At 55.9% G+C, this 25,952-nt stretch overlaps 1 protein-coding gene and 1 long non-coding RNA gene across 8 annotated transcripts; one reads left to right on the top strand and one right to left on the bottom strand.

The window, feature by feature from the left end:
- The first annotated feature begins 968 nt into the window (after positions 1-968).
- On the top strand, positions 969-25,761 carry Pth1r (parathyroid hormone 1 receptor). Of its 7 annotated transcripts, XM_021647930.2 has the most exons (16): positions 969-1,145; positions 3,372-3,428; positions 5,779-5,898; positions 16,035-16,137; positions 18,523-18,657; positions 20,317-20,427; positions 20,539-20,657; positions 20,798-20,892; positions 21,106-21,301; positions 21,669-21,822; positions 23,072-23,132; positions 23,438-23,504; positions 23,738-23,832; positions 24,464-24,605; positions 24,681-24,722; positions 25,205-25,761. In XM_021647930.2, exons 3-16 carry the CDS (start codon positions 5,824-5,826, stop codon positions 25,589-25,591), a joined length of 1,782 nt encoding a protein of 593 aa, XP_021503605.1. In that variant the 5' UTR covers positions 969-1,145; positions 3,372-3,428; positions 5,779-5,823; the 3' UTR covers positions 25,592-25,761. The 7 variants fall into 7 exon arrangements, with proteins under 7 accessions (XP_021503605.1, XP_021503607.1, XP_060241176.1 ...); XM_021647932.2 differs by lacking the exon at positions 5,779-5,898; XM_060385195.1 differs by lacking the exons at positions 969-1,145; positions 5,779-5,898 and adding an exon at positions 2,986-3,036.
- On the bottom strand, positions 8,383-21,218 carry LOC132654647 (uncharacterized). The gene is made up of 3 exons (XR_009592305.1): positions 21,080-21,218; positions 12,882-13,026; positions 8,383-12,139 (listed from the first exon to the last, which is right to left on the bottom strand). It is a non-coding gene; the product is annotated as an uncharacterized LOC132654647 (long non-coding RNA).
- Positions 25,762-25,952: the final 191 nt, after the last annotated feature.

Consider the following 25,952-nt stretch of genomic DNA (forward strand, 5'->3'; position numbering starts at 1 on the left):
CCACTCTGTGAGTCCCAGGGGCAAACGTCATTATGTTTGTTTGATGGCCGTTACCGGCTGAGCCATCTCACTGCCCACCCCACCCCACCCCCTTTTCTGAGACAAAGTCTCATGTAGCCCACCCAGACTGGCCTCAGACTCACTCTGTAGCCAAGGATGAACTTGAATTTCTGATTTCCTTGCCCCAGTGCCCCCCCCCCCCGAGCTGGGATGTCAGTCATATGCCACAGGTCTACTTTACATGGTATGGTACTGGGGTTACGTTCATCCGAGGCAGGCACTCTGCCAGCTGTGCTACAGCCCTGGCCCTAACCGCTATGAATCTCTCTTATGTGTATGTGTGTTCATGGAGCTGCCTGCAGAGGCCAGAGAGCTTTGGATCCCCTGGAACTATAGGTCGCTGTGAGCCACCCGGTCTGGGTCCTGAGAACTGAAGTCTGGTCCTCTGCAAGAACACGAAATGCACATAACTGCAGCCATCTCTCCAGACTCTAGTTACTTATTTTTGAGACAGGATCTCCTTGTAAAGCCCAGACCTTCCTCATGCTAAACAAGCACTCTTCCACTGAGCTGCATCTCCAGCTCAGGCGTCGGGTTTTTCTTCCTGGGATATGAATATGAACCAGCCCATGGCCCTATTTTTTTTTTAAGGTGCTTAAACCTTGAATAAAATTGCTTATAGATGCTGTGTTCAGACCGGGTAGCAGCACTGGATTTCTGAGATGTCGAAGAGGCCAGAAGGATTAGACAGAGACCAGGAGAGATAAAAGAGGGATTAGTCATAGCGAGGCTTGGCAGGGCAAGGCACAGCAACTGAGGCACAGGCTCACTGGAGATTGAGTTGGCCTGGTGCCTAGAAGGCAGACCCGTGAGGGCTAAGGGGAGGGCCTAACCCAGGACATCAGAGCACTGGCAGGCTTGGGGTCTGGGACAAAGTCCTGAGTCAGTGCAGAGTTTGGTAAAAAAATAATTAATTTTTCTTTTCAAGCCAGAGCTGAGACTTGGGCTGTTTCCTGTCCCCGCCAGCAGTGGTCTTGCTCAGGCCTGGGCTGGAGAAGCTTCTCTGGAGTTCCATGGCTTCCCCATGGCCAACCTGAGTCTGCTCTTCAACCTAAGGCCCCGTTTGAAAGGCCTGTGGATTCCAGGTAAGCGGGACTCAACGAGCTAGGAGGTGAGTGCAGCTGGGAGAAAGAAACAAGGCTGAGTTGCCCCTGCAGCAAGCCTTTGTGTACCTGTGCTGTGCCCTGGAGCAGACAAGGCATGCCCTCATGGCCCCGGTGTCATGACAGCAAGACACCTGCTACTATGACATCAGTCAGAGGAAGTCCATAGCTCCAGATGCCTCTGGAGTGTGTCCTGACTGAAACAAAGCCTCCTGGCCTCTTGCCCCCCCCCCCACCTTCCTGGAGGTAAGAATACCAGACCCTGCTGCAAGAGGAAGGGGCTGCCCAGGCAGCTGCTGTGGGAGCCTTCGGTGACTCAGCTGGGTAGGGGAGTGTTTATGAGCCGCCGAAATGGCTGTAAAAATGGCACCTTGCTTCACTTACAGCCTGGCCACCCTATTCTATACTGGCCCCTTGACTCAAAAACTTTCCAAAGGGACCTGTAACTAGAGAACTGTCTGGGGTTTGAAACCTGGGAGGAGTCTCAGCCTGAGGTCAGGGTTCATTGACGGGTAGTAAATCAGACTGGGATAAAGGATTAGCCTGGGGTCAGGTTCAGTGTAGGGGCAGAGCACTTTGGGAGTCTTCGCTTGCAAGTGACTTTGGGGCTAGGTTGGGGATGAAGTTTGGGGTCTGAGGGGGTCCTCAGAAGCAGATGTGGCTGGTGGTTCCACAGAGCCTCCAGGCAGATGACAAGGGGTTTTCTGAGAAAGTAAGGCCAGACTACAGAGCTGAAAGAACAGCTCAAGTCTGATGACCAGAGTGGTCCCAGGGTCTGTGTATCTTGGCTAGAGCCCTACTGAGGGTGGCGGCAGCACACGGCTGCCAGCCCGTGGCTGCCACACGAGCAGAGAGGAGCCAAAGCCTAGCCAGAGCCTAGCCACCGCTCTGGTTCTGAGCTCCAATGACCACCTTATCTCCTCCTGCTAAGCCTGGGCTGGGATCAAAGAGGAAAGCACAGACCCAGTCCCCACGCCCAGCCTTGCTTTGCCCAGCTCCACTGAAAACGGATCTGAAACTAAACAGAAACTGACCCTGCAGTGTAGGGCCTGACAGTCAAAGGGTAAGGCTGGCTCTATCCGACCTCAGCGTGGTACTGGTTAATATGTGATTCTCCCGCCATTCCCATGGTGGCAATTTAACCAGAGGCCTGGGGGTGAGTTAGCTGATCAGAGTGTGGAACTCTGGAGTGAGGTCCAGGAGTTACAGCTAGGGAGGTGCCCTTAAGGAACCCAGAGACCCCCACACCGCTCTACTGACTGCACAGCCCACCCCGGTCCACCCAAGGGCACATCTTTTCTTTCTTTTGTTTTTGTTTGTTTGTTTGGTTGGTTGGTTTTGTATTTTTTGTTTTGTTTTTGTTGTTGTTTTGTAACAGGGTGTCGCCCTGTAGCTCCCGCCTGTAGCTTGCTAGATAGATCAAGCTGGCCTCACACTCACGGGGATCTACTTGCTTCTGCCTGCCAAGCGTTGGGACTAACCGTGTGTGCCACCATGCCCGGCTCAAGTGCAAAGATCTTAATTTTTCTCCAAGCTGAGAGCTTTCTGTTGCCAGAACTAAGAACTCTGCCCTATCAGCTCTTAGACTTCTCCAACTCTTGATTCTGCCAAGTATCACCAAGGGAAAGGGCAATGGTCACCATCACATGAAATCTGAGTCATTTAGAAACATAACAAAGACCATCAAAGCATAGTACTGTAGGTCTTCCATCCTGGCACATTTTGGAGGGCTGTGTGTACGCGTGGAGTACCGCACAAGACAGACCCAGACTCACATCCAGCGCTACCGAGGAGGATGTGAGGACCCAAGCAAAGAGGAGTGTCCTCCATACCAAAGTGTGATCCTGACAAGAACCCGGCAAAAACAGAGGGGGTGCGCAGGCCAAAAGTCCCCCAGCCTGTACCTGCTGTCTCATCTTGCGGGATACAGAAGTCTTTGAATATCAGGACAAACAACCCAAGAGTAGCGGGCACAGGGAGGGGCATGGTGGAAGAAATGTTTGAGCAAGACAATGTGGACCTGAGGACCCGTTCTCACTGAGGGGTGGGAGCTGTCCCTGAGATGGAGAGCAGGTTTGGGGGGGGACGACGACTCTGAGCTCATTTGCATAGAATACTTGTGGAGATCCCCTGGAGCTCATGTGTTTGGCACAAACTCTCAGAGGAGGGGGACCTTTGAGTCAGCTGGACATCTCCCCGATTTTGCAGATGAGAAAGTTGAGACCAAGATACCCAGGGAGTCCTAGCGATCTGGACACACAATTGGTAAGTAAGCAAGCCATTTAACCTGGTGGTGTTTTTCAGGTCACCATACTTAAAATGGCTTCCTTCTCTGCGGCCTGATGCTTCCCACATGGTGTTCAATGAGGTGGTAGGCTCGGAAGTCCAAGATCTAGAACTCAAGCGTCCAGCACGGCGTACATAAACACTAGTCCCCTTACTAGTTCCAAAACCCCAGATTCCTCTCCCACTTTCTCCAAGTCGAGGGTCCCAGGACAGCCAACAGTCTTTGGAGGTGAATTACAAGAGTGGGTGTCCTAGCTGAGCCCCAAATCTTGTAGCCTCTAATCGCCCGAATTGGGCCTAGATGGAAGCGCTGGCAAGTAGCTGAAGAGGTGTAGACATCTTAAGATACCCGGATTGGAAAGGGACCCCTCTAAGCAGGGAGTTAACGAAGGTCCAGCCCTAGGCAGCAGGCGCACCACGCGGGTCTTGAATCCTCCAGACCCCGGGACTAGGGATGGGACAGAGGCTGGAAGACCAGGCAAGGGCGGGGCGGGACGCGAGGGCGTTGGCTGCGTAGCCTGGCTGGAGCTGACGGCGGAGCGGCTTCCCCAGGGTCCCTACACAGCCAGAACAGGAACCCCGCGGGTGCACGGGTAGCGCCGCGGCCAGAGGCGCGCGAAATGCTGGGCGGCCTCCCCAGCGGCTCCCCTCGCGTAGCCCGCCTGCTCATCAGCCAGCGCAGGAAGATCTGGGGGCGGTGGGTGGTCTGTGTGTCTCCGGAGAGAATAAAGCAAAAGCAGGGACAGCGTCCCAGCCACGGTTCTCAGGTCCCCAAGTCCGAGCTCCCTAGACTCCGCTCCCCCCCCCCCCGCCCCCAACACTCATCTTCCTGCAGAAGGACCCCGGACCGGGTCTCTGGAGAGATGTCCCGGGCTGGGGGGCAGCGGGCTCGGCTCCGTCTTCCACACACCCGCCCGGGAGGCAGCGGAGGGGGCAGGGGCGGAGGAGGCCCGGGGAGGGCGCGGGGGAGGGAAGAGGCTCCGGGCCGCGGGGGGAGGGGAGCGGCAGACGCCGAGGCGAGGGACGCGCGAGGCGGGCGGCGGCTCGGAGCAGCGGCCGGGCGGGGGGCTCTGAAGGCCGGGCAGGCCAAGGGGGGGCATCCCGAGAGCTCCATGAAGCGCCCCCGGGGCTGCGGACGGAGTGCTGGCTTGGGGAGGCTGTCGGGGGGGGCCCGACATTCATGGCAAGGCGGGGGCTGCGGCGGCGAGCTCGGAGTAAGTCGGGGCTCGGGGGTGGCTGGAGGGTCGGGGGCGCGGAGGCCGGAGTGGGGCAGGGGCGACCCGGGGGCCCGGCCGGGGAGGGCCCGGCCGCTCCGTCTCCGTGTCGGTCTGCGGCGCCTCCTCGGAGCCCTGTGGAGTCGCCAGCCCCGCTGCCGCTCAGTTCGGTGGCTTTTTTGGAAACTTGCAAATGTTTTCGTAGAGGAGGGGAGGGGGGGAGCGAGGGAGTGACCGAAACCGAGCTTGGGGCCGCTGGAGTAGCAGAGGCCAAGGCCGGGGAGCGCGCGCGGGGGGCCGGAGGAGGGGGGGCCCTGGCTAAAACCGACCGACGAGCAGACAGGCAGCCCCCGGCATCGGGGCCGCAGAAGCGCTCGTGCGGCTCGGGCGCACGCGGAGCGGGTTCGGAGGACGGGCAGGGGGTTCCGGAGGTGGCCGCCAAGGGCATGGGGATCCAGGCTGAGCCGGGGAGCCGGGCCACCGTGCTGCTGGAGAGCCCGGAGCTGGCGACCGGAGCCCCGAAAGGCTCGGGGTCGTTGCAAAAGTCGGGGTGGCATCCCTTAGCTGCACGCCCCCAGCAACTCAAAACGCGCCCCCTGCCCCGCCCCGACTCCCCTGTTGCCCACTGCCGCGGAGCTAAAAATAACCGCCTGGTCGCCCCCCGCAGACCGCGACCCCGACCCCTCCCCCGCCCCTCCCCCACTGGGCGTGGAGCGAAGCCACTGCTCCCAGTTCCCCCAAAGAGGGGGGGAGAGAAAAAAAAAAAAAAAAAGACGGAGAGAAAGAAAGAAAGAAAAGGCGGCGCGGGAGGGGAGCGGGGGGCGGGCCGGGGGCGGGGGGCCCAGCCATATGGATGTGATTTCTCCGCTCCGAGGCAGACAGGCCGCTCAGCAGCGCTCGGCGCCCGCCCGCCGCCCGCCCGGCCTCAGGCTGCCGCCCTCCCTCCGCCCTCCCTCTCTCCCTTGCGCCGGTTCGTTCTCTCGCTCGCCCTCGGCGTATGGGCCCCGCGCCGGGCTCCGGGGCCTCGGGCCGCCCGGACGCCGGGGTCCCCTAGGCCGGGGCGTGGGCGGGGCGGCCCGGCCTGACGCAGCTCTGCACCCTCCAACCATCACCAGGGCTGGCGGCGGCTGCCCCGAGGGACGCGGCCCTAGGCGGTGGCGATGGGGGCCGCCCGGATCGCACCCGGCCTGGCGCTCCTGCTCTGCTGCCCAATGCTCAGCTCGGCATACGCGCTGGTAAGTCCCTCTCGGTCCACACTCCGACACAGGAGTCCTGGAGTTGGCTCTGGGGTCCAGGGACGAGTGTAGGCGCAAGGTCTTGGGTTCTCCCAATAGTCTGAACTTTGGGATGGGACCCCCCACCCCGCTCTGAACCAGGAACCCTGGTGCCTGCCCTCTTTGGGGTGTCTTACTGTAGGTTCCAGATGCCTGAAGTTTCCCAACTTCTGAAGACTTGGTTTGGGGTCCTGGGTCTGGAAATCTGTGGTTGGCGTTGCCCTGCACCCTGCCTCTGTGAGCACACACGGCTCTGGTCGTATGTATCTCTTTCGGTGGTGACAGTGCGATTCGGCGGGCTCTGGGTTTGGAGTCTCAGGGGCTGTGTTGGGGGCCTCGCTCTCGCAAGTTTTGTTTGCAACCCCGCGCTCAAAGCTGTGTGCAAGAAGAAATCACTTAGACCGAGGGTAGGGTTCAGATCCCTCTCCTGCTCTCGGGATCCCACACATACACAGATGAATGTCCGAATGGGACAGCTCTACCCAGGAATGAGACAGCTCTACCCAAGGTGGAAGGTGTTAGCCCAGGGACGGGGTTGTGGTGTGGTATGGAGGTCCCCTGAACGACACTGACCCCACAGTACACCTTGCAAAAGATATGTGCTGTGGGGTCTCCTGGCGCGTGAGCTCATCTTTGGGGGCCCTGTGCGTGGTCTGAGAGCAGGAGGCTAAGAGGGAGACAAAGGGTTAGAATGAGAGCTCCCGACCCCAGCAGGAAGAGTCAACAGCGAAGACAAACACGGAGCGGGAGACACTAAGGGAAATCACAGCCCATCTTGGGCTAGGGTCTGGGAGCCGTTTCTCAGAGAGGGGGGGGTTCCTCCCCTCACATCCCACAGCAGTCCGACCCCAAGTGTCCAACCTATTCCCAAATCAGCTTCTGTGCCTGATTTGGGTCTTGTTACCCCCGTACCCCAGGTCTAGGGAGGCAGAGCGGGCAGCTTCCTCTGCAGGACAGAGCCTCACATCGGAGGACAACAGGGGGTCTGGGGCTCCTCCAGCTCAGCCTTCAGTTTGTGTAACCTTGGACTGTCTTTCTCCACACCTCAGTTTCCCATCTGTGAGAAGAGAGCATGGGAGAAACATTTGCCAGACACCCTTGCAGTGTGACACTCTCCTTCTGTGACCCTAGCATTTACCCTGTACCCTCACAGTTCTTGTCCAACGAAGGACTAGAACCAGAGCCGAAGACTGCCCCAGAAGGGAACTTGTACACAAGGAAACAAGTTGAGAGGGCCCGAGCTTGCAGATCAGGAGGTGCTATTTGCTGAGCTTCCCTTGGCGACTTCTGTGTGTACGCGGGCATGTGCATGGGCTAGTCCGACTGATGGGTTGGTCCGGAGGATTGCGTGTATTCAGGGTCACATGTGCCAGGAGCTGTGGCTCTGCACATGACTCTGAGGGAGGCACAGTTGTATATGCGCGTGTGTGCGCGATGTGTGTACACACGGGTCCCTTGCACGCCCACTTGTATTTAACAAATACGTCTGTGTTTTCTGTTTGCCAGTCCATTATTCTAAGGACTTTATGCAGGTCAGCTAATTTAGTCTTCCGAACAACCCCCTGAGAAACGTATTTTCCCTCTTATTTTTTTTTTAAACTCACCCAAATCCGCAATCACTCTGAGCATTATCTATCTTATGTCAAGCAAGTGCCAAGCCCCTGCACCTCATAGCGTGCAGCGGTATGGCGTCGCGAGGGCTCCACAGTTCTCTGTAAAGAAGTTGAGGAATGTGCAGAGAATTTTCCTGATTTAGAAGGGCCCCTGTCTAAAGGCGGGAAGACGGATGAGAGTGTGGCTCTGCAGGGACCTTGCCAGGGCACAGGAATGCAGCAAACCATCTTTTGCTTCAGGTCTAAGGCGTGCAGTCCAAGGGAGAGGGTTCGGCCAACCCACCACCCAGTGGGCTCAGCTGGAGTCAGCAAACACCTGGCCCCTGTCTGACCTCCTGAGTGCAGGGGCTGCTGCTCTGTCCAGATGTGTAAAGGTCCGGACAGAGCCTGTCCACCTCAGCCGTCACCAAACTTACAGGCTACATGCTCAGCCAGATCTAACCAGGCTCACTTCTCCCATGACCTTGGTTGGGGGATCAAAGAGCATCCCACTGGGGGAACACTGACCACAGCTGGACTCAGCTGGTCCATCCGTCCTCTTCTTCTTCCCAAAGAAGAGCAGCCTGGGAGGAGGGAACTTTAGAGGAGGGGATAGGCGCGCAGCTTGAGCAGGCAAAGGGTGATCTTGTCCTTTGAGATTCCTTATCCTAAGGACTCCCTAGAGAACCCTCCAACAGAGGCAGGCCTGGGTGTGGGGTGGGACCTTGAGGGAGACAAGGGTAGGGCTCCGCAGAGAATATGCTGGCTGTGCAGGCAAGGCCTTCCAGCCAGCTCCCGGGGTGCAGCTCAGAAGGTACTGATTTTTTTTTTTTAATGTTTATTATGTGTCTGTGCGTGCTTGGCCGTGCTTGCAGGAGGCAGTTCCTTCCTTCCGCCATGTAGGTTCCAGGTATGGAATTCAGGTTTCAGGCTCAGACAGCAAGCACTTTACCTGCTAAGCTATCTTGCCTGCCCAGAGGTTCTTGCTTTTAAAAATAAGAACGAACTTGTACCAAGAGTCTGAGCGAGGACCTGCCATGTAGGTTTGCTCATCCCACCCTTTCCACTTTACTGGGAAATGACCTTGAGGCTCACGTCCTGAGTTTGGCAGAGGTGGGATAGAGTTGAAGCATCTGAACCCAGGGCTTCAGATTTCTACAGGAGACTCTTCCCTCTAAGCGAGACAGGAGTAAAGTCGGGACAAGAGGTCCCTATGTGTCACTCTGGGTTTTCTTCTTTAGAAAGTGAAACCTCTGCTATTTTTACCTTTTACGCTGTTTATTTCACCACTAATGAGCACATTTTTAATAATTGTTTTTGGATTGTTTTAGTCTCTGTGTATGTGTGTGTGCATGTGTGTGAATATCGGGGGGGGGCTCTGAAGATCTGCGGACGGCAGGCTGTTGTTCTCACCTTCCACTCGAGACAGGGTCACCAGGCCAGCTCGGGCTTCTGAGGACTCTCTGGTTTGTCTTTATGTGGGGTTGGGAACCTGAACTCTAGTTTGTGAGCAGTAAGGACCTTCCCCACTGAGACATCCCCCTAGTTCAGGAGTTCAAGTGATACAAATGACACAGAAGCCTTCTGTGGGCACTGTCGAATCCCCATCCCCTTTCTAGAGAAAGGCATTTCGACAGTCTGGGGAGGGGCCTCTGTCTCTTTCCCCGTGCTTCAAATGGTGCCTTTTGGTATGCACAGCAAGAAGAATGTTGTGCCTTGTGTTTTTATTTGTTTTTTTAATAATTTAATTAATTTTATTTTATGTGCATTAGTGTGAAGGTATCAGATCTCTTGGAATTGGGCTTACACTATGTTGTGAGCTGCCATGTGGGTGCTGGGAATTGAACCCAGGTCCTTTGGAAGAGCAGACAGCGCTCTCAGCCACTGAGCCATCTCTCTGGCTTGTGTCTTGTGTTTTTAAATAAGCCCATCGAGCTTTTCCATAGGTTTATGTGACACATGCATGGTGCTACCTAAAGGTATAGCTTCATGTTTGTGAATACAAATCTTTTAAAACATATTTTTATGGTTTTTTTTTAAGTATTTGTATATTCTAGTGGGGCTTTTGTGCACACATGTAATGCTTGAGGAGGCCCGAAGAGCATGTCAGATCCCTTAGAGCTGGGATTAGAGGCTGTTTTAAGCCACCTAAAGTGGATGCTGGGAACAGAACTTGGGTCCTCCTGCAAGAAAAGTTTGTGCTCTAACATCAGAGCCATCTCTCTAGCCTCCAAATCCTTTTTTTCAAAGTTATTTTATTGTATGCTTACTTGTCTGGCCTGTATGTATGTCTGTGCACTGTATGCATGCGGTACCTGAGGAAGCCAGAAGAGGGCGTCATATCCCCTGGAACCACCGTATGGATACAGGGAATTGAACGTGGGTCCCCGGAAGAACAGCCAGTGCTTTTAAACACGGAGCCATCTCTCTGAGTCCTTTTTAATCCTGTATAGTATTCCAAAGTATGAACCTCATTAAACATTCCTGAGGAATGCACATTCAGACCCTTTCTCCCCAGTTTTCTCATCCTCTCATTCTCTTTCTCCCTCTGTGTGTGTGTGTCTGCGCACTTGCACGCACGCGCGTGTGTGCGCTGGAGTGTGTGAATGTGAGAGAAGTTCCAGATGGTGGCAGAGAAGCTCCTTGAAATGCCCTCTTGGTTTACCACGTGACCGTTTCCCGGTAGGATATTTCTAGAATTTGTCTTTGCTGGGTCTAAGAACATGCACATTTTTTATTTTAATAGGCATGGCCAAATTGCCTTCTAAAAAGCTGTGCTGGTTTATACTCACCAGGACTGACCGCAGGGCCCTCTCCCTGCTCGGCTCTGTTTCACAGGATGTGACCAGGGGCCCTTTTGTTTCGCCTTAGCATTTCGATAGGTGAGGAATGGTGGCTCCTGTCATTTTAATTTACCCTCGCCAACGATTTTCAGGCTTGAGATTTGTTTCTGGTCTATCTGCTCAGAGAGCTTGCTCAGAGCCATTACCCATCTTTCTATGGGTTATTTATCTTGCACATATTGATTTGCTGAAGCTTTTTATATCACCTGCCCTTAAACACATCCTCCTCCCCTACCCCCCAACTCCCAGAACTGCCTGAGGACAGAGCAGTGGAGGGGGGCACAGGCCCTCCCGGGAACTTGGGTTTTCTTCGGAATGTTTTAATGAGGCGTCAAGCAGCCTCCCCCAGATTCCTGTTGTGGGCCTTCTGGGGACACTCCCTGGTCCAGCTACCACATCAGGAAGGGAGCTATTTCAGAGAGCCCCAGGAAAAATAAAAGGTACGGTGGGGTTTTTGCAGAACTTGAAATCATCTTTGAAATCATCTTTAAAATGACTAGGAGAGGCAGAGTTTGCTCAGGTTCCCCGACACTGGAGACGTCCCAAGCCCTTTAGAACCCCAGCTCTGGTAGCCTTTTACCCATGCTGAGCACCAGGCCATCCCATCCTTCTAGGCCTTGGTCCTCCTGCCTGGCCCAGGTAGAGGCTGCCGTGAAGATCCACCCTGTCCTAGCAGCCAACTCTGCCATCCCAGGCTCTATCCCACCGCCTGCCCCAAAGGCGGCCACGCTGGCTGGCTGGCTGGCTGGCTGGCTGGGATGAGAGGCGTCACAGTGCCTCCCCCCCCAACCCCTCCCAGCCCCAAACACAGGCAGCCTGTTCAGGAAGGCCTGGCAAGGGGGAGGAAAAGTCAGCACTTGTCAGTGGTGGCTGGGCAGGATGAGGAGCCCGTCCCAGCCTGCTGTGGCCAGCCAGATGGACAGAGGGCAGCAAGGGACAAGAGAGCAGTCTCCAGCCAGCCAACATGGGTCAACGAGAGGTGCCAGCATGGGTCCCAGGAGTAGGACCTGGAGAAGGGGTGCAGGAAGGCCAGAAGGTCACAAGGGCATCTCCTGAGAGCCAAGTATTTCTTTTTCACTTTGCCGGAGCCATTCACATCCTTGCTTAACACCATGGCGCAGCTGTCCCCTGTCCAGTTAGAGGGGCCGGCCACACCCCAGCCTCACACTGTTGTCTCGATGGGCACGTTCACCACCGAATCAACTCCCTCTGTAGATGCCTGCTTCATGCAGCAAAGGTGGCTGGTGCCCCACCATCCGTGCAGCTGGGCATTTCCTTTGCCTTAGCCCCACTCCTGGCCCTCTCCTTCTAACCATTCTCTAGGCCTCAGTCTCCCCTTTTGTAAAAACGGTGTGTCGTAGAAGATGAGGTTGACATGAGTGGCATCAGACAAAGAAGTCTTGTGGGACAGGAACATCCATGGTGAACACCAAATAGAGCTGCCTTCTTAGTGGCAGGCAAGGAAGCAAAGCACGCTGTCCCTTAGGGGACCAGGCTGACCCTGAGAAACGAGTGGCTGATGTGACCCAAGAGCATCCTGCTAATAAAATATTCTGTAATAGAAGCCGCTTGCACAGATGCAGAAGTGTCAGAACTGGAAAAGGCACTCCTTCACCTCCTCCAGTTTTGTCTGAAGGGGTAGAATCCTGACATGTCACAGCCACAAACCTGTAGAATCTGGCAGGGAGGGGAGGAAGTGAAGAGGAGGGGCCTTCATTGGGGCGCCGGTGTGGACTGCGCTGTCTCCGCCATCAGTCTCCCCCGGAGCTGAACAGAAAGAAACAGGGCAGCTCAGGCAGGCAGTGATGGTGTCCACTGGAAACCTCAGGCAGCAGAGGGCTGGAAGATCATGTGATTGACACCCCGCCTGAGCTTCTGAACTCGGGGATGACGAAGTGCACCCGGTCTCCTGGCAGCACACCCTCTATGACCCAGTCAACAAGGTCTGGGTTTGTAAGTAACACGCCAGTTTCAGCTCCTGTCTGCCTGGACCTCGCCTGGAACTCACACACCCGTCTCTGTGTTTGCAGCCTGCCCTCCCAGCTCAGGGCCGAGGTCGAGTCACATCAGCCCCTGCAGGTTCACACGCTCTAAACATGCTTGTGTGTGCATGGGAAATCCCCATGGTGTGCTGCTAGGGAGCGGTGAGAGGGGGGTCACTGTGGTAAATGAATCAGAGAGACTGTCAGCCCCAGTCCATACAGTGGAAGACAGTGTTCGGGACAGCTGGTGAGTATGGACAAAGTGACGCTGACCCCATTCCGAGTTCCTCAGTCCCGCCCCTGAGACCCAAGGTGTGCAGATTCTGGATCTAAAAAGATGCCGGTCTGAGTTCTTCATAGTCTGGAGCTTTGCCAAGAAGACTGCACTCTCCCGTATAGGGGGAGGAGGTGAGGGCTTGGGGAGGGGAAAGGGGGCAGCAGACAGCTAATGTCTGGCTGGTCAGAGTTGTCAGCAGTTTTCCCCTTATCCCTCTTCGACCAGGATAAGGACTGGTAATCTTACCTACCTCCACAAACTTGGGGGTCTGGCTGTGACCTTTAGTGGTGCGATTTCACGGGCTTCCGGGCACGCCTCATCCAGCACTGGACCCGCCAGTTCCTGGCCTTGGGTTCTCTCCAGGGTCCTGCAACCCAACCTCCTGCTGTGGACCCCTGGAGACAAGGGGGTTGGGGGTGGGATGGGAGTGGTAGGTTAGTCCTGTTATTGCTCAGCCTGCCCTGCCTGGCCTTCTGATGCAGTAGTTCATTTAAATCCATAACTGTTACTATGATTTTACAGGACTTAGAAAGCACTGGCCTTAAGCATTGTTGCTAGAGATACTAGTCAGTGTCAGAGGTGGGATCTGGCTCTGGGGTTCGTCCCTGACAGCCGTCGGAAAGAAAGTAGGGGTGTCTGGGCTTTCTAGATGAGCTGTGTTCTGAGGCTGGCAAGGAGGAAGCCCTGGACAGAGGACTGCCTCTTCCCCTTGGAGAAGTACTTTGCTCCCTGTGAGCCACATGGCAGCTCTGATTTGTTTGTTTGTTTAATGTATATGAGTGCTCTATCAGCATGGATAACTGCAGGCCACAAGAGGGATGATCGCATTATAGATGGTTGTGAGCCACCATGTGGTTGCTGGGAATTGAACTCAGGACCTCTGGAAGAGCAGATAATGCTCTTAACCACTAAGCCATCTCTCCAGCTCGGCAGCTCTGTCTTGACTGGCATGACAGAGAAGTACGTCTTCATGCCCAGGGAGGTCAGAGGCAAGGCCATTGTCCTTGGGGATATAGGAAGGCTAGAAGCATATGGCCTCCCCCGTCCAGGAGACGAGAGTCTGGAAAAGGGTGCAGGTGGAATCTTAGCCACCATCCCAGGCCGCTGAGTGGGCATGTTGGCCGGTCTCTGGCTGTCAGCGGGGCAGTTTTCAACCCATGACTGCTGACCTCTAATCTAGGCCATCAGCTTAGACTCCCTGCTCACATCAGAGGCTAGGCAGGCCATTAGGAAGCCAGTGCATCAGCCAGTCACTCAGGAGCACTCCACAAACTAGGAGAATTATGTGTCTTGGGAGGGGCGAAGGTGGGCAGAAGGAAGGAGTCATGGAAGAATGGGCATGGGAGGGAGAAATGACAGGATGATAGTATGGGTAGTGGTAATGTGGGTGCTGGTGCTGATGTTGCCTGTGGTGGTGCTGGTGATGACCTAGGCACATTGTGGCGGCAGCCATTCTGGAGATGGTGTGATGGCCCTCATCGGAGTAGTGATGTTAATGTTTCTGGCCCAGTTATGGCAGTGCTCATGGTAGGAATGGTACTTGTCAGCCATGGCCATGTATTGTTGGGAGGGTGGTAATTGATGGAGATACCAACTGCAGTGACAGAATGAATAGCAGGGAGCAGACACTGTGATGGTGAGGTAGGTAAGAATCAGACCCTTTAGGAGCCGGGTCCCCAGCGTCAGGCATAAGGAGAGCTTTGGAGGCCCCTGGATCTTAGCAAGCCAGTTTGTCCTCCCTGATCTTTATCACCTTGCCCCAGACAGCTCTGCCATAGATGTGGTCAGAACAGTGGGAAGTTAGAGCTGTGAAGCCCCAGCACGTGGGAATCCGCTTCAGCCTTCCTGGGACCACTAGGCGTTAGGGTGAGCAGAGGCAGACATAGGCATGCATGCTGGAGCAGTTCTCCAGCACTCCCAGAAGCCCACAGACAGTCCTTCTTCGCCCACAAACATGTACACGCGCATCTTCACAAACACATCAGCCTCCGGAGCAATGCATAGGTAAGGCAGTTCCTTCGTGAGGACTAACGGAACTGGGGGCACACAGAAGTTCACACACTGGCCAGACAGCGTGTGTGCGCAGCTAGTCACACGCACGCGCAGAGATGCTCGCGCTCCTCCGCTAAGTAAAAGCAGCAAAACTTGAGCTCGGCGGAGCCAATTGGAGACTCCTTGGCCTGGAAGCGCGAGCTGCTGCCGCCAAGAGACGCGGTCAATTAACTTCTCCCTGCAGCCGGGCTCCCTGACCCGGGCCGCCCGCCCCCTCCCGCCGCCCCGCCCCTACCCTGACCCGCCTCCTTCCTTCCAGGCCTCCAAGTTCTCGGCTCCACCCTTACTAAAGGGACCCGCCTACATGGCTAGGCACGGGGAAGGCAGCGCTGCCTGTTCAAGGAGATCAGGCTGTGTTCTCTGGAGCTTAAGGGAGAGGTAGCCTTTCTAGCGGAGTCCCGGGGACCATGAGGTTTGAGGATGCATGGCTAGGACTGCCCTGGGCTGTCCCAAAGCATCACACCCTATTCCGGGGTGTGATCCCTTAGGGGTCATACTCAGGGTGGGGATGGGACTGCTTGTCAGGCAAGATGCTGGCCCCAGCTTTCAGAGAAACTCCCGTTACCCTCACACTGTCCCCTTTTCCTGGGTTAAAGTTGCTGCTGCTGGGTGCCAGTGGGAAAACAGAGTGGAAAGAGGAAAATGGGGACATTCTCAGGGCGGTCAGTAGGAGCAAAGGCCGTGCCGGGTCACACGTTTCCTCCACAGCATCTGCCGGGGTGCAGGGGCTTCGGGTGGGAGGAAGGGTTCCCAGGACTGCTCGCGGGGGTCCTGCATAGCCCAGCGGTTGTTCGCCCTCTCCCTCTTCTCTTCTTGGCCCTGAGCAGGAAGGGTGAGGCTCTGACCCCTTACTGGGAAAGCACTCACTGAATGCTGGGGCCAGGATGGAAAATGGTGACTGCCACGGTCCCCGGGGGGCCTTGGGACTTGAAGGAATTCAGGCTGGGTTCGTCTCCTCAGAGTTCAACACTCCTGATCCAACCCCAGGTCCCCAGCAGGCAGCCAGTATCCTGTGAGGCTCCATCCTGGGACATTCCATCCTTTCCCATGTGCCGCAGGGGGGTGGACTAGAAAAAGAACGTCAGTGGATGCCGGGTTACTGGTGGACAGACGGGGGACAGCCCCCACTCTTTCCTCCTCCCTGCAAGGGCCAGGCCCCAGCCGTTGTGTTGCTGTGGCTCAGAACTTTGAAAGGGAGCTCCCTCCGTCAGGCAGACGCTCCCCTGTGGTAGACTTCCCGCCCCAGGGCTAAGCTCTGGAAAGGGGGAAATCCCTGGGGGGGTTGGATGACTTTGGGGACCAGCTGCCCCACCTGGAAGTGCTGCCTACACTCTGACCTTTGGCTTGGCAGGTGGACGCGGACGATGTCTTTACCAAAGAGGAACAGATTTTCCTGCTGCACCGTGCCCAGGCCCAGTGTGACAAGCTGCTCAAGGAAATTCTGCACACAGCAGGTGGGGGTGGGGAGATGAGGTGGGCATGAGGTCAGCATGTGATAAGCAGTGGGGGAGGGGGAGTCTGGGAAGCAGGGACAGGTGGGTGCAGGGGTTGAAAATGTTAACCTGGGAACCTAAGGTGTTCTTAACAAAGGGAGACCCAGCCAAAGTAAAGGCCTAAAATGAGATGGATCAGACAACGATGAAATCAGCAGGCTCAGTGGTCCTTAGCTTCCTGGATTCAGGAAGGTGCTGTCTGCCCACTGCCAGCTCTCAGACCCAGACATGGCCGTATGTGTGTGTGAGAGAGAGAGACAGACAGACAGACAGAGGAGCCTTTGGACAGTTTGGCTAAAAGATATGGGGTCTCTCCTTTGCAGACAGAAATGTAAAGGCAGACAAAGCACATAGTCCCAGTGGATTTAGACGGGGTGAGGCAAGCCAGGAGCTTTGATGAGGGTGCTGGGCCCTTACAGGGTAGGCTGGGCCAACTGCATTAGAGAAAAGATAGCCACGCCATGTCTAGAAAGATGAGGAGGTCTCTAAAATGATGGGGAGCTCTGGACAGAGAACTCCAGGATAGGACTAGAGTCCCTGGAACTAGGTGGGGGTAGGTGGGGAAGGGGTGTGGCTGTGTGACCCAGCCTACGGCCTGGAGAGAAGGTGTTTGGCCTGCACAGGGAGGGTCCCTCACGGCAGCTCTAAGGACCTTTGCCACAGGGAAGGAAGGTAGCTCCCATCTAGTCTCACAGTTCTGACCCCTCTCTGTCCCCTCCCTCGAGTCCATTCTCTGGAAGCAGGTATGGGCTACCCCAGCATTCATCCAGGCTTCTGAGGGTCAGGCTGATCTCATCAGCACAGGAGGCCAGACCCTGGCTACTGTCCCAAAGCAGCTTTTTCTCTCTGGAGCTGGCTCTCAGGCTACTGGGGGACAGCAGCAGCACATACAAGCAGATGATGACAGATTCTCTATGAAGCGTGTGGACTTTGCTCACATCCCTAAAGACACACTCTGCATACAGGGTCCCACCTATCCTGGCCCAACCTGAGGCTGCCAATCACCAGGCAGTGTTGTAAATAAAAAAGAAAGTATTTATTATTTGCCCTATGATTGTCATGGCGGTATTATCTAACCCCCTATCACAAGTAATAAGACACTGACACCTGTTCGATTTTTATAATTGCCTTATTTACCTTGGGCCAGGCAGATATTCCTACTTACGATGTCTGAAACACCTCACCATCCATCTCCCAGCCCCCATCCAATGCCATCCTCCTTAACCATCCTATCTTCCATCCATAATTTTACAAATACTTGCTTTTATTCTTCATCTGGGCCTTTTCACACCATTATTAGAGTCCTTCCTCCCCGCCCCATGTGGTTTCTTTTCCAGGCTAACCATTCATTGCATCCTCCTTCTTCTCTTCCCATCTGCCTGTTTCCCATGATCCTCTCTGTCCTCCAAAGCCCAGAGAACCTTAGCCTACCCCATTCTGCCCTGCCCAGGTATAGGCTGTTTAATCAACCAATCAGATATGCCTTAGGCAGGTTTACAAAACAAAGGTAGGTGTAACCAGATCTTAAGGGCTAGTAGCACACATCAGACCAACCTCTGACAAGTAGGAACAGCTAAGCCCCTTCATTTGGTCCTAAACCTGGCCTCTTCCTGGTTGTGTAGCCCATGCTTTGTGTACCTCTCTGACCCCTTCTCATCCATCATGGAATCCCTCCCTGAGGGTGAAGGCAGGAAAATACTGACAGTCATTCTCATCCCAGTCCTGAGTGCCTGGACTCAGCTTCCCACAGGGTCCGATGTAGGCGGGCCAAGTACCCTGACTTGGGCCATAGCTGAAGTCACACAAGTCAGATAGTGAGAAGGACTGAGGCCCCCAGTGTCTTTTCAAGGCAGAAAGGCCAGGAGCCAGCTCAGGTGGTGTCTTGGAGGGCACTCGTAGAGGCCGCAAACCCTGACCAGAGTGTCCTAGGACAGAGGGGCAGGTGGGCGCATCTGTCCACTCCTAACACAGTGCACCCTTTGTCACCAGCCTCTTCACCTGCACAGCCTGATACCATCACCTTGCCACCCATCTCTGCCAGTTTTTGCCATGCGCCCTCTGGTGGGCCATTCACTCCTTCATGGTTTCAGCTCCTGGGTTGCCAGTCTTTCCGCTTCACTCTAGCTGGCCCCAGACCCATTTCATTCACCCCCTTTGAACCTCTGCTGACACCTGGCAAACACGCTACAGTTTCTGAGTCACTTCCTTGTCCTTCATCTCTGGTGTCCCAACAGCCTGAGTATCAGCATCCTTGGTAGGGTCAACTCACTAAAACGGGGGAGTGGTGATAAGCCAGGGCTGAGGTTACAGCACAGCTGATGGCTAGAACTGTCCTGATTTCTCCAGCCAACATAATGGAATCAGACAAGGGCTGGACACCAGCATCTACGTCAGGGAAGCCCAGGAAAGAGAAGGCATCGGGAAAGTTCTACCCTGAGTCTAAAGAGAACAAGGAGTTGCCCACTGGCAGCAGGCGCCGAGGTATGTCTGTCTACCCTGCCTCCTCCCCCTCCCTAGGCAGTCATTTATCCAGGCTCCGATCCACCTGTCCCCACCATGTCCTAGTCATGTGAGTTCCTATGGAAAGTCAGAGACTACAGCTCCCTTCCCAGAAAAGCAGGCCAGCAGACAGCCCAAGAGGCAGCATGAGGGGCGGTGGCGGGGAGAGGAGGGTTGTGAAGGGGGGAGATGAATTGAGTGGCCTTGGGGCACAAGGAGATGTGCACAGTAGACTCGCCTAGCACTCCCCAGAAGAGGAACCAGAGCTACAGGAAACCCATGACCCACTGAGGTAGAGAGGACAGTAGGGGAGAGATGCAGAGAGTCAGAGAGGGAACAAGACGCTCAAACCAAAAGTCTGGTTTGTCAAAGGAGGCACAGAAAGACACATAGTGGGAAGAGCCACAGAAATAGCATGAGAGTAGGGCAGCCTCAGAGGGGTGGAGACAGACAGTGGGACAAGGAGAGAAGAGGAGAGTGGGAGAAACAGCATTGCCTCAGGGAGGTGAGGAGAGACAAACACAGCCCAAGCTGTGGCCACAAGGCCAGTTAGAGCCAGCAGGGTGGGCAGCAGATTCCAGATGGGGCCACATCTGGGAGCCTGTGGTCACCCTGTGGCTCCCCAGGGACCAGAGGGAATTGTGGGCCTGGCCGGGTGGGGCTGGGAACATGGCGCCCAGGACAGAGAGCCTTTCACCAAGCTGGGTGGGTCCAGCCCTCAAGGCTGCCTTCCAGGGAGGTTAGAGAGTCCTGTGGTCAGTCCTGCAGCAGGGTAGAAGGGGGCCGTAAGCTGGGACGGAATGTGGGCGAACTAGAGGCTTGGGGACCCTCTGAGGTCACTTAGCGTGGCTATCAGGGCTCCCAAGTGAGAGCCTTGTTCTTTCAAACTGAACATTAGCACTTGGATTTAGAGGGTGGCGTGCCTCTTGAGTGGCTGGTGGTGGGTCTTCCATGCAGTCCTAGATGGGAGAACTCTAGGCTGATCATTCAACTTCCCAAAGAGGAAATGGGAACGCAGAGAGAGGGACACCTGTGTGAGGTTAGCAGCGCTTCGGAAGTACAGCTGGCACCGAGAGCCAGACTTCCTTCTGTGGTCTCCAGGGAAGGGTCACCTAGGGAGCCTCCCAGCTGAGGAAAGATCTGAGAAAACGTTCGAGCTGGTTGTAGAGGCATACGCCTTGAGCCCCAGAATTCTGGGGGAAAGTGCAGAGGAATCCCTGTGAGTTCAAGGCCAGCCTGGTCTGTCTACGGAGTGAAAGAATATCTCATTTTGTTTTTAATCCTTAGAAAGGTGGGACCAAGAGCAGAGAGAGAAAAAGGCCCAGCTAAGCCCTTGAGGTCAAGGCCTGTGTCCTGTAACCTCAGCATGTCCGACACTTCTCTTGGCCTTTTCCAGAGAAATGGGACTCATGATACTTCCACCACAGTAGCTGAAGTAAATTCTCTCAAGCCAGTTAGTTTAGGGAGCCAGAGGAAGTAAGAGCTCAATATAGTCTTTCCAGAATGCTCAACCTGGAGTTTCTGGTCAAGGGCCCACCACCCCCGTGGGAATCAAACCACAAGTGTGTCCATGTCCCCGGGCCTAACTATGGATCTGACTCTCCTTCCTTATCCTCTACGCTGCGTTTTCTTTGGACACAGGGCGCCCCTGCCTGCCGGAGTGGGACAACATCGTTTGCTGGCCACTAGGGGCACCAGGTGAAGTGGTGGCAGTCCCTTGTCCCGACTACATTTACGACTTCAATCACAAAGGTGAGGCTAGCCGAATGGGCTGGGGACCACGGGGACACCAGGAAGTGGAGTTCAGGGCCTCAGTGGCTCGGGACCGCCTTTGCCCTCCCTGACTGTCCCACGGCCCCACAGGCCATGCCTACAGACGCTGTGACCGCAATGGCAGCTGGGAGGTGGTTCCCGGACACAACCGGACGTGGGCCAACTACAGCGAGTGCCTCAAGTTCATGACGAATGAGACTCGAGAACGGGTGTGGACCTTCTCCCTCCCAGGCTTGACCCCCAAGACCACACGTACCCAGCCTTTACCTCTCCAGCAACCTTAACTTGTCGTCCACTCTGCCCTTAGTGCCCGCCCTGAGTCCCAGTTTTCTGTCTCTCACCTGCGCAGGAGGTGTTTGACCGCCTAGGCATGATCTACACCGTGGGATACTCCATGTCCCTTGCCTCCCTCACAGTGGCTGTGCTCATCCTAGCCTATTTTAGGTGGGCGGGGCAAGAGGCGGGTCGGGTCGGGGGCAGGGCGAGGTGTGGGGCAAAGCCTAGGGTGGGGCCGGAGGGGTCCAGGATGCGAGCTTCCCTTTTCCCCCTTCACTCCATCCATCCCCCCTGCGTGATGTCCCCACCTACGGCGCACAGCCCAGCTTCCTGCCCACCGCTGCGTCCCCCTCACCCGCGGTGATGTTGCACGCCCCGCAGGCGCCTGCACTGCACGCGCAACTACATCCACATGCACATGTTCCTGTCGTTTATGCTGCGCGCCGCGAGCATCTTCGTCAAGGACGCGGTGCTCTACTCTGGCTTCACGCTGGACGAGGCCGAGCGCCTCACGGAGGAAGAGTTGCATATCATCACGCAGGTGCCGCCTCCGCCCGCCGCGGCCGCCGTAGGCTACGTGAGTGCCCCCTGCCGCCCGCCTGCAGGCTCCGCCCCTCGCACCCACCTCCCCGGCCCTCGCCCTGCCCACCGCTTGCTATCTCCTTCAGCTGCAGGCCAGCAAATCCGTCTCACAGGGTCCTGTCTTACTGCTAACAGCTCAGTGGCCGCCACAGTGGAGTGTCCCAACCTCTCCTCCTCACCACCTTGCCCCTGCTGCTTACACCCCACCCCCGCACCAGGTCCCAACGCAGCTTGCTGCACCAATCCCAGCCCAGTAGCCCAGAGTAAGGTCTCCCTTCTCCCTCTAATGCAGACCGGACCTTGCCTGTAGGGATGAAGGCTCTGCCTTTTGCCTAACTGTGATACTGTGATTGGTCTCCTAGGCTGGATGCCGTGTGGCCGTGACCTTCTTCCTTTACTTTCTGGCCACCAACTACTACTGGATTCTGGTGGAGGGGCTGTACTTGCACAGCCTCATCTTCATGGCCTTTTTCTCAGAGAAGAAGTACCTGTGGGGCTTCACCATCTTTGGCTGGGGTACGGAGACCAGTGTGGTGGGGAGGGTGAAGGCAAGCCCGAGAGTCAGGCGCTCTGGCTCTAGATGTCCTGCCCCACTTGTTTTTAGCAGGCTGGAGGCCTGCCCACCCTGATGTGACCTTGACCCCACTCCAGGTTTAGGGCACTCAACTTGGCTTTGGGCAGGGTTCACCCAGTACTGTTGGCTTAACCTGGCATTTCAACTCACTTAGGGCGATAATTACTGGGGTTGAGATGAGGTTAAGCTTGGGACCAGAGGGAGATCTTCAGTCACTAGTTAGCCTGGGCTGGAGGGTGGCAGTCAGGACCCTCCTACTACCCAGAGTCCTGTGGGAGGGGCTCACATCTGTTACCAGGAGGTGAGTTCCAGAGCCACAGGCCCAGCAGCTCATACCATTTAGCTTCTGCAGTGGATTCTTGAGAAGCTGCAATCCTACCAGCCCCCTCGGGGCCCTGGGATCTAGTTACTGATAATTGTCCATTATTGCTGGCAGCTCCAGAGCTTGGCTGGGTCCTGGGGAAAGCTGCCAGAATGTGGAGGGGTGGGCCAAGTGGCTAGGCTCCTGGGCTCAGCACCTAGAAAGCTCTGGTCTCCACAGCCTCCTTGGCTCTTGGCACATGCCCTACCCCTGACCTCACATGGAAGTCCCAGAATCAGGCAGATCTGGGCCTGAATCCAGGAACTAACACAAGCTCCTGGGCTAGTGGGTGGTGTCTGGGTGGGCTGGAAACATGGGGATTAGGGAGTACACGGAACCTTATGATCTGGGAATGTCACACCCTTACCACAAACCCAGGTGACATCTTTCCCTCCAAGGATCCGCCAGGCTGGGATAAAGCAGGGAGACTACCATGTGTCAGGACCCTGAGGTTTGCCTGTGACCTCTGCTCAGGCCGGAATGACGAACGTCACTCTATCTACCCTCATCCATGAGAGCTAGGACCTTTCAAGCCAGGTGTGGAAAGGGAGTTTTAGAACAGAAAAATACTAGTCCCTGGCTCTCACCCAGCTGTTGATACCACGGTATTTTGGCACTTACCCAGTAGGCATGCACAGGTACTCACAGGATGCAAGGAATTGAAACAGGGCAGAGAGCTGCACTGAGTCCTGAGGGCTGGCACCTCGGGCGGTTAAGGCGGCATTAAATAGTCCGCGTGCCTTAGGTGAGGGCTGGGGGCAGTGAGCAGAGAAAGGTCCTGGGCTTTGGGGCAAAGTGCACAACTCTTACACCGTCCCCCGTGCACACAGGTCTGCCGGCTGTCTTCGTGGCTGTGTGGGTTGGCGTCAGAGCAACGTTGGCCAACACTGGGTAGGTGCGGTGGCATAGTGTGTGGGTTCAGGGGTGGGCAGGGACCTTGACACGGGCTTGAAGTGCTCCGGTTCCCTCTCCTGCGAATCATGGGGAGACTCCGTGCACAGTGGCTCCAGCCTCAGGAGTTCTTGATCAGCCTCTAGCCAGGAACCACCTCAGAGTCACAGGAGGTGACTTCCAAAGAGGCCTGTGAGTGCCTCAGGCCTGGACACATGCACATGCTGTGTCCTTGGCAGCTCGTGTCAGAGCAGCCCAGTGCTGGGGCCCATGTGGCCGGTGGCTAAGGCTTCACCCTCCCTTAGGTGCTGGGACCTGAGCTCTGGGCACAAGAAGTGGATCATCCAGGTGCCCATCCTGGCATCCGTTGTGGTGAGCAAGGGTTGGGGACAGTGTGGGCATGAGCCCTTGGCAAGAGCATCTATGATGGCTTTCCTCGACCCCCAGGACCAGAAACCCAAAGACCTGAATACCAGATGAATCCTACTCCAGTCCTGGCAGCCACCTAGAGATGCAGTGACAGAGGCTCGTGGCATGGCCATGGGTCCAAAAATCCTGTGCCATGCTACTAGGACAGAGTTTCCAACTCAGCCTCCCTCCCACAGCTCAACTTCATCCTCTTCATCAACATTATCCGGGTGCTTGCCACTAAGCTTCGGGAGACCAACGCGGGCCGGTGTGACACGAGACAGCAGTACCGGTGAGTGCTGGCTCTTGGGAGTTGGTGTGGATTCAGGGTTTTTGCCTGCCTGCACCATGTACCCAGGAGAAGACAAGGTCCCACAGCTGAGCTTGTGAGAGGAGCCTCTGGCTCTGTGGCCCCCGCTAACTTCCAGCTCACTCCTGACTGGCCCAGCTGTGCTGGGTCACACTCTGTCACTTGGTATCAAGCTTTGCACTGGAGCTAGGGCACACACACACACACACTCACACACACACACACACACACACACACAGCTACCCTCACACAGCTAGATTCTGGGAATCAAAGGGACAAATGGGTAGAGGCTGGCTCCAGTAAGACATCGGCTCAGGAGAAACCCAAGGATGGGGTCACGGGAGAGTGAGTGCATGGTGGCAGGCTCAGAGGCCCCAAGGACTAGGCAACTGCACTGTGGTCTGCTTGAGCACACCTGTCGGGACCAAGAAGCCCAATAACACTTTGCCTCCTGGCAGAGGCCGTCCTGGCTGAACTTGGTTGCCAAGCCACGGTAGCCAGAGCCTCTTGCACTTCCATCATTCCCGGAGCCTGGGCCTGGTCGGGGTGGGAGGATGAAGTGCTGTGTTGTGGGGTGAAGAACACGGCCTGACCTGCACGCCCCGATGTCCAGGAAGCTGCTCAGGTCCACGCTGGTGCTCGTGCCTCTCTTCGGTGTCCACTACACCGTCTTCATGGCCCTGCCGTACACCGAGGTCTCAGGGACACTGTGGCAGATCCAGATGCACTATGAGATGCTCTTCAACTCCTTCCAGGTGCGTGGCCGCCCGAGGTCCTGGGGAGCAGGGTGGGGGAGATGCGGTCCTGACTGCACGCGCCTCTCTCTACAGGGATTTTTTGTCGCCATCATATACTGTTTCTGCAATGGCGAGGTAAGAAGCCGGAGGCACAGGGCCAAGGTAGGAGAAGGCCGGGGGAGGGGAGGGGCTGGGGCTCCTCAAGCCCTGTCCCCCCCCCTCTCATTTCTGCCCCCCCCCCTCTCTTTCTTTGGTCCCCAAGAACCTTCCTGATCACGTTGTGACGTACAGACAAGGCTTCAAAGATAATTCAGGCTCAGAATATACTAGGATGTGTGGGCTCCTCCATGGGTGACATAGCAAAGTGTCCCTCAGCCTCAGGGAGGAGTATTTGAGAACTCAGTTTGAGGGCTCAGCCACCTTTGGGACGTTTGAGCTTTTGGATTCCGGCAGTGTCGGCTGCCAGCAGTTAAACACCGTGTTCTGAGGGTTGGGTCATTTGACATGTCTTTGGAGTTTTCTAGTCTCCTGTCCTTTAGTGCAAGGAGGATAACGGGAGAAACATGCAGCCCGAGGGTTAAGAGCGTGCCTGGCCGTCACCGTCTCTTTTCCCCAAGGTGCAAGCGGAGATCAGGAAGTCATGGGGCCGCTGGACACTGGCATTGGATTTCAAAAGCAAAGCTCGGAGCGGGAGTAGCAGCTACAGCTACGGCCCAATGGTCTCTCACACAAGTGTGACCAATGTAGGCCCCCGTGCCGCACTCAGCCTTCCCCTTAGCCCCCGCCTACTGCCTGCCACCACCACCAACGGCCACTCCCAGCTGCCTGGCCATGCCAAGCCAGGAGCTCCAGCCGCTGAGAATGAAACCCTACCAGTTGCCATAGCGGTTCCCAAGGACGATGGGTTCCTCAATGGCTCCTGCTCAGGCCTGGATGAGGAGGCCTCTGGGGGGTCTACACGGCCACCGCCATTGCTGCAGGAAGAATGGGAAACAGTCATGTGACTGGGCACCAGAGACTGGACTGCTGGCATGGGCAGATGGACAGATGGACCAAAAGGCCAGAGTTTGGCTGATGGTTCATTCAGGACTGGACCAGAAAAAAAAAAAAAGGAAAAAAAAAAAAAGAAAAGAAGAGGGAGCTATGTGTGGCTTCCTGTGTTTCATTCAAGAAAGGCAAGGTCTAGGAACCACATGAGAATTTGGGGAAAACCACATGGTTGGGAGAAGGACCCTGGGTCCCATTACCTAAGAACGGTCTGGGAGTTGGAGATCCAGCACTGTCCAACAGAAGGGGACTCTTGCCCTCAAGGCCCAGAAAAGGGCTTCCAAGGTAGCTCAGTTGGTGGAGCACTTGGCTAGCACA

This window comes from Meriones unguiculatus, chromosome 6 (genome assembly GCF_030254825.1).
Source record: "Meriones unguiculatus strain TT.TT164.6M chromosome 6, Bangor_MerUng_6.1, whole genome shotgun sequence".
Classification (NCBI taxonomy): Eukaryota; Metazoa; Chordata; class Mammalia; order Rodentia; family Muridae; genus Meriones; species Meriones unguiculatus.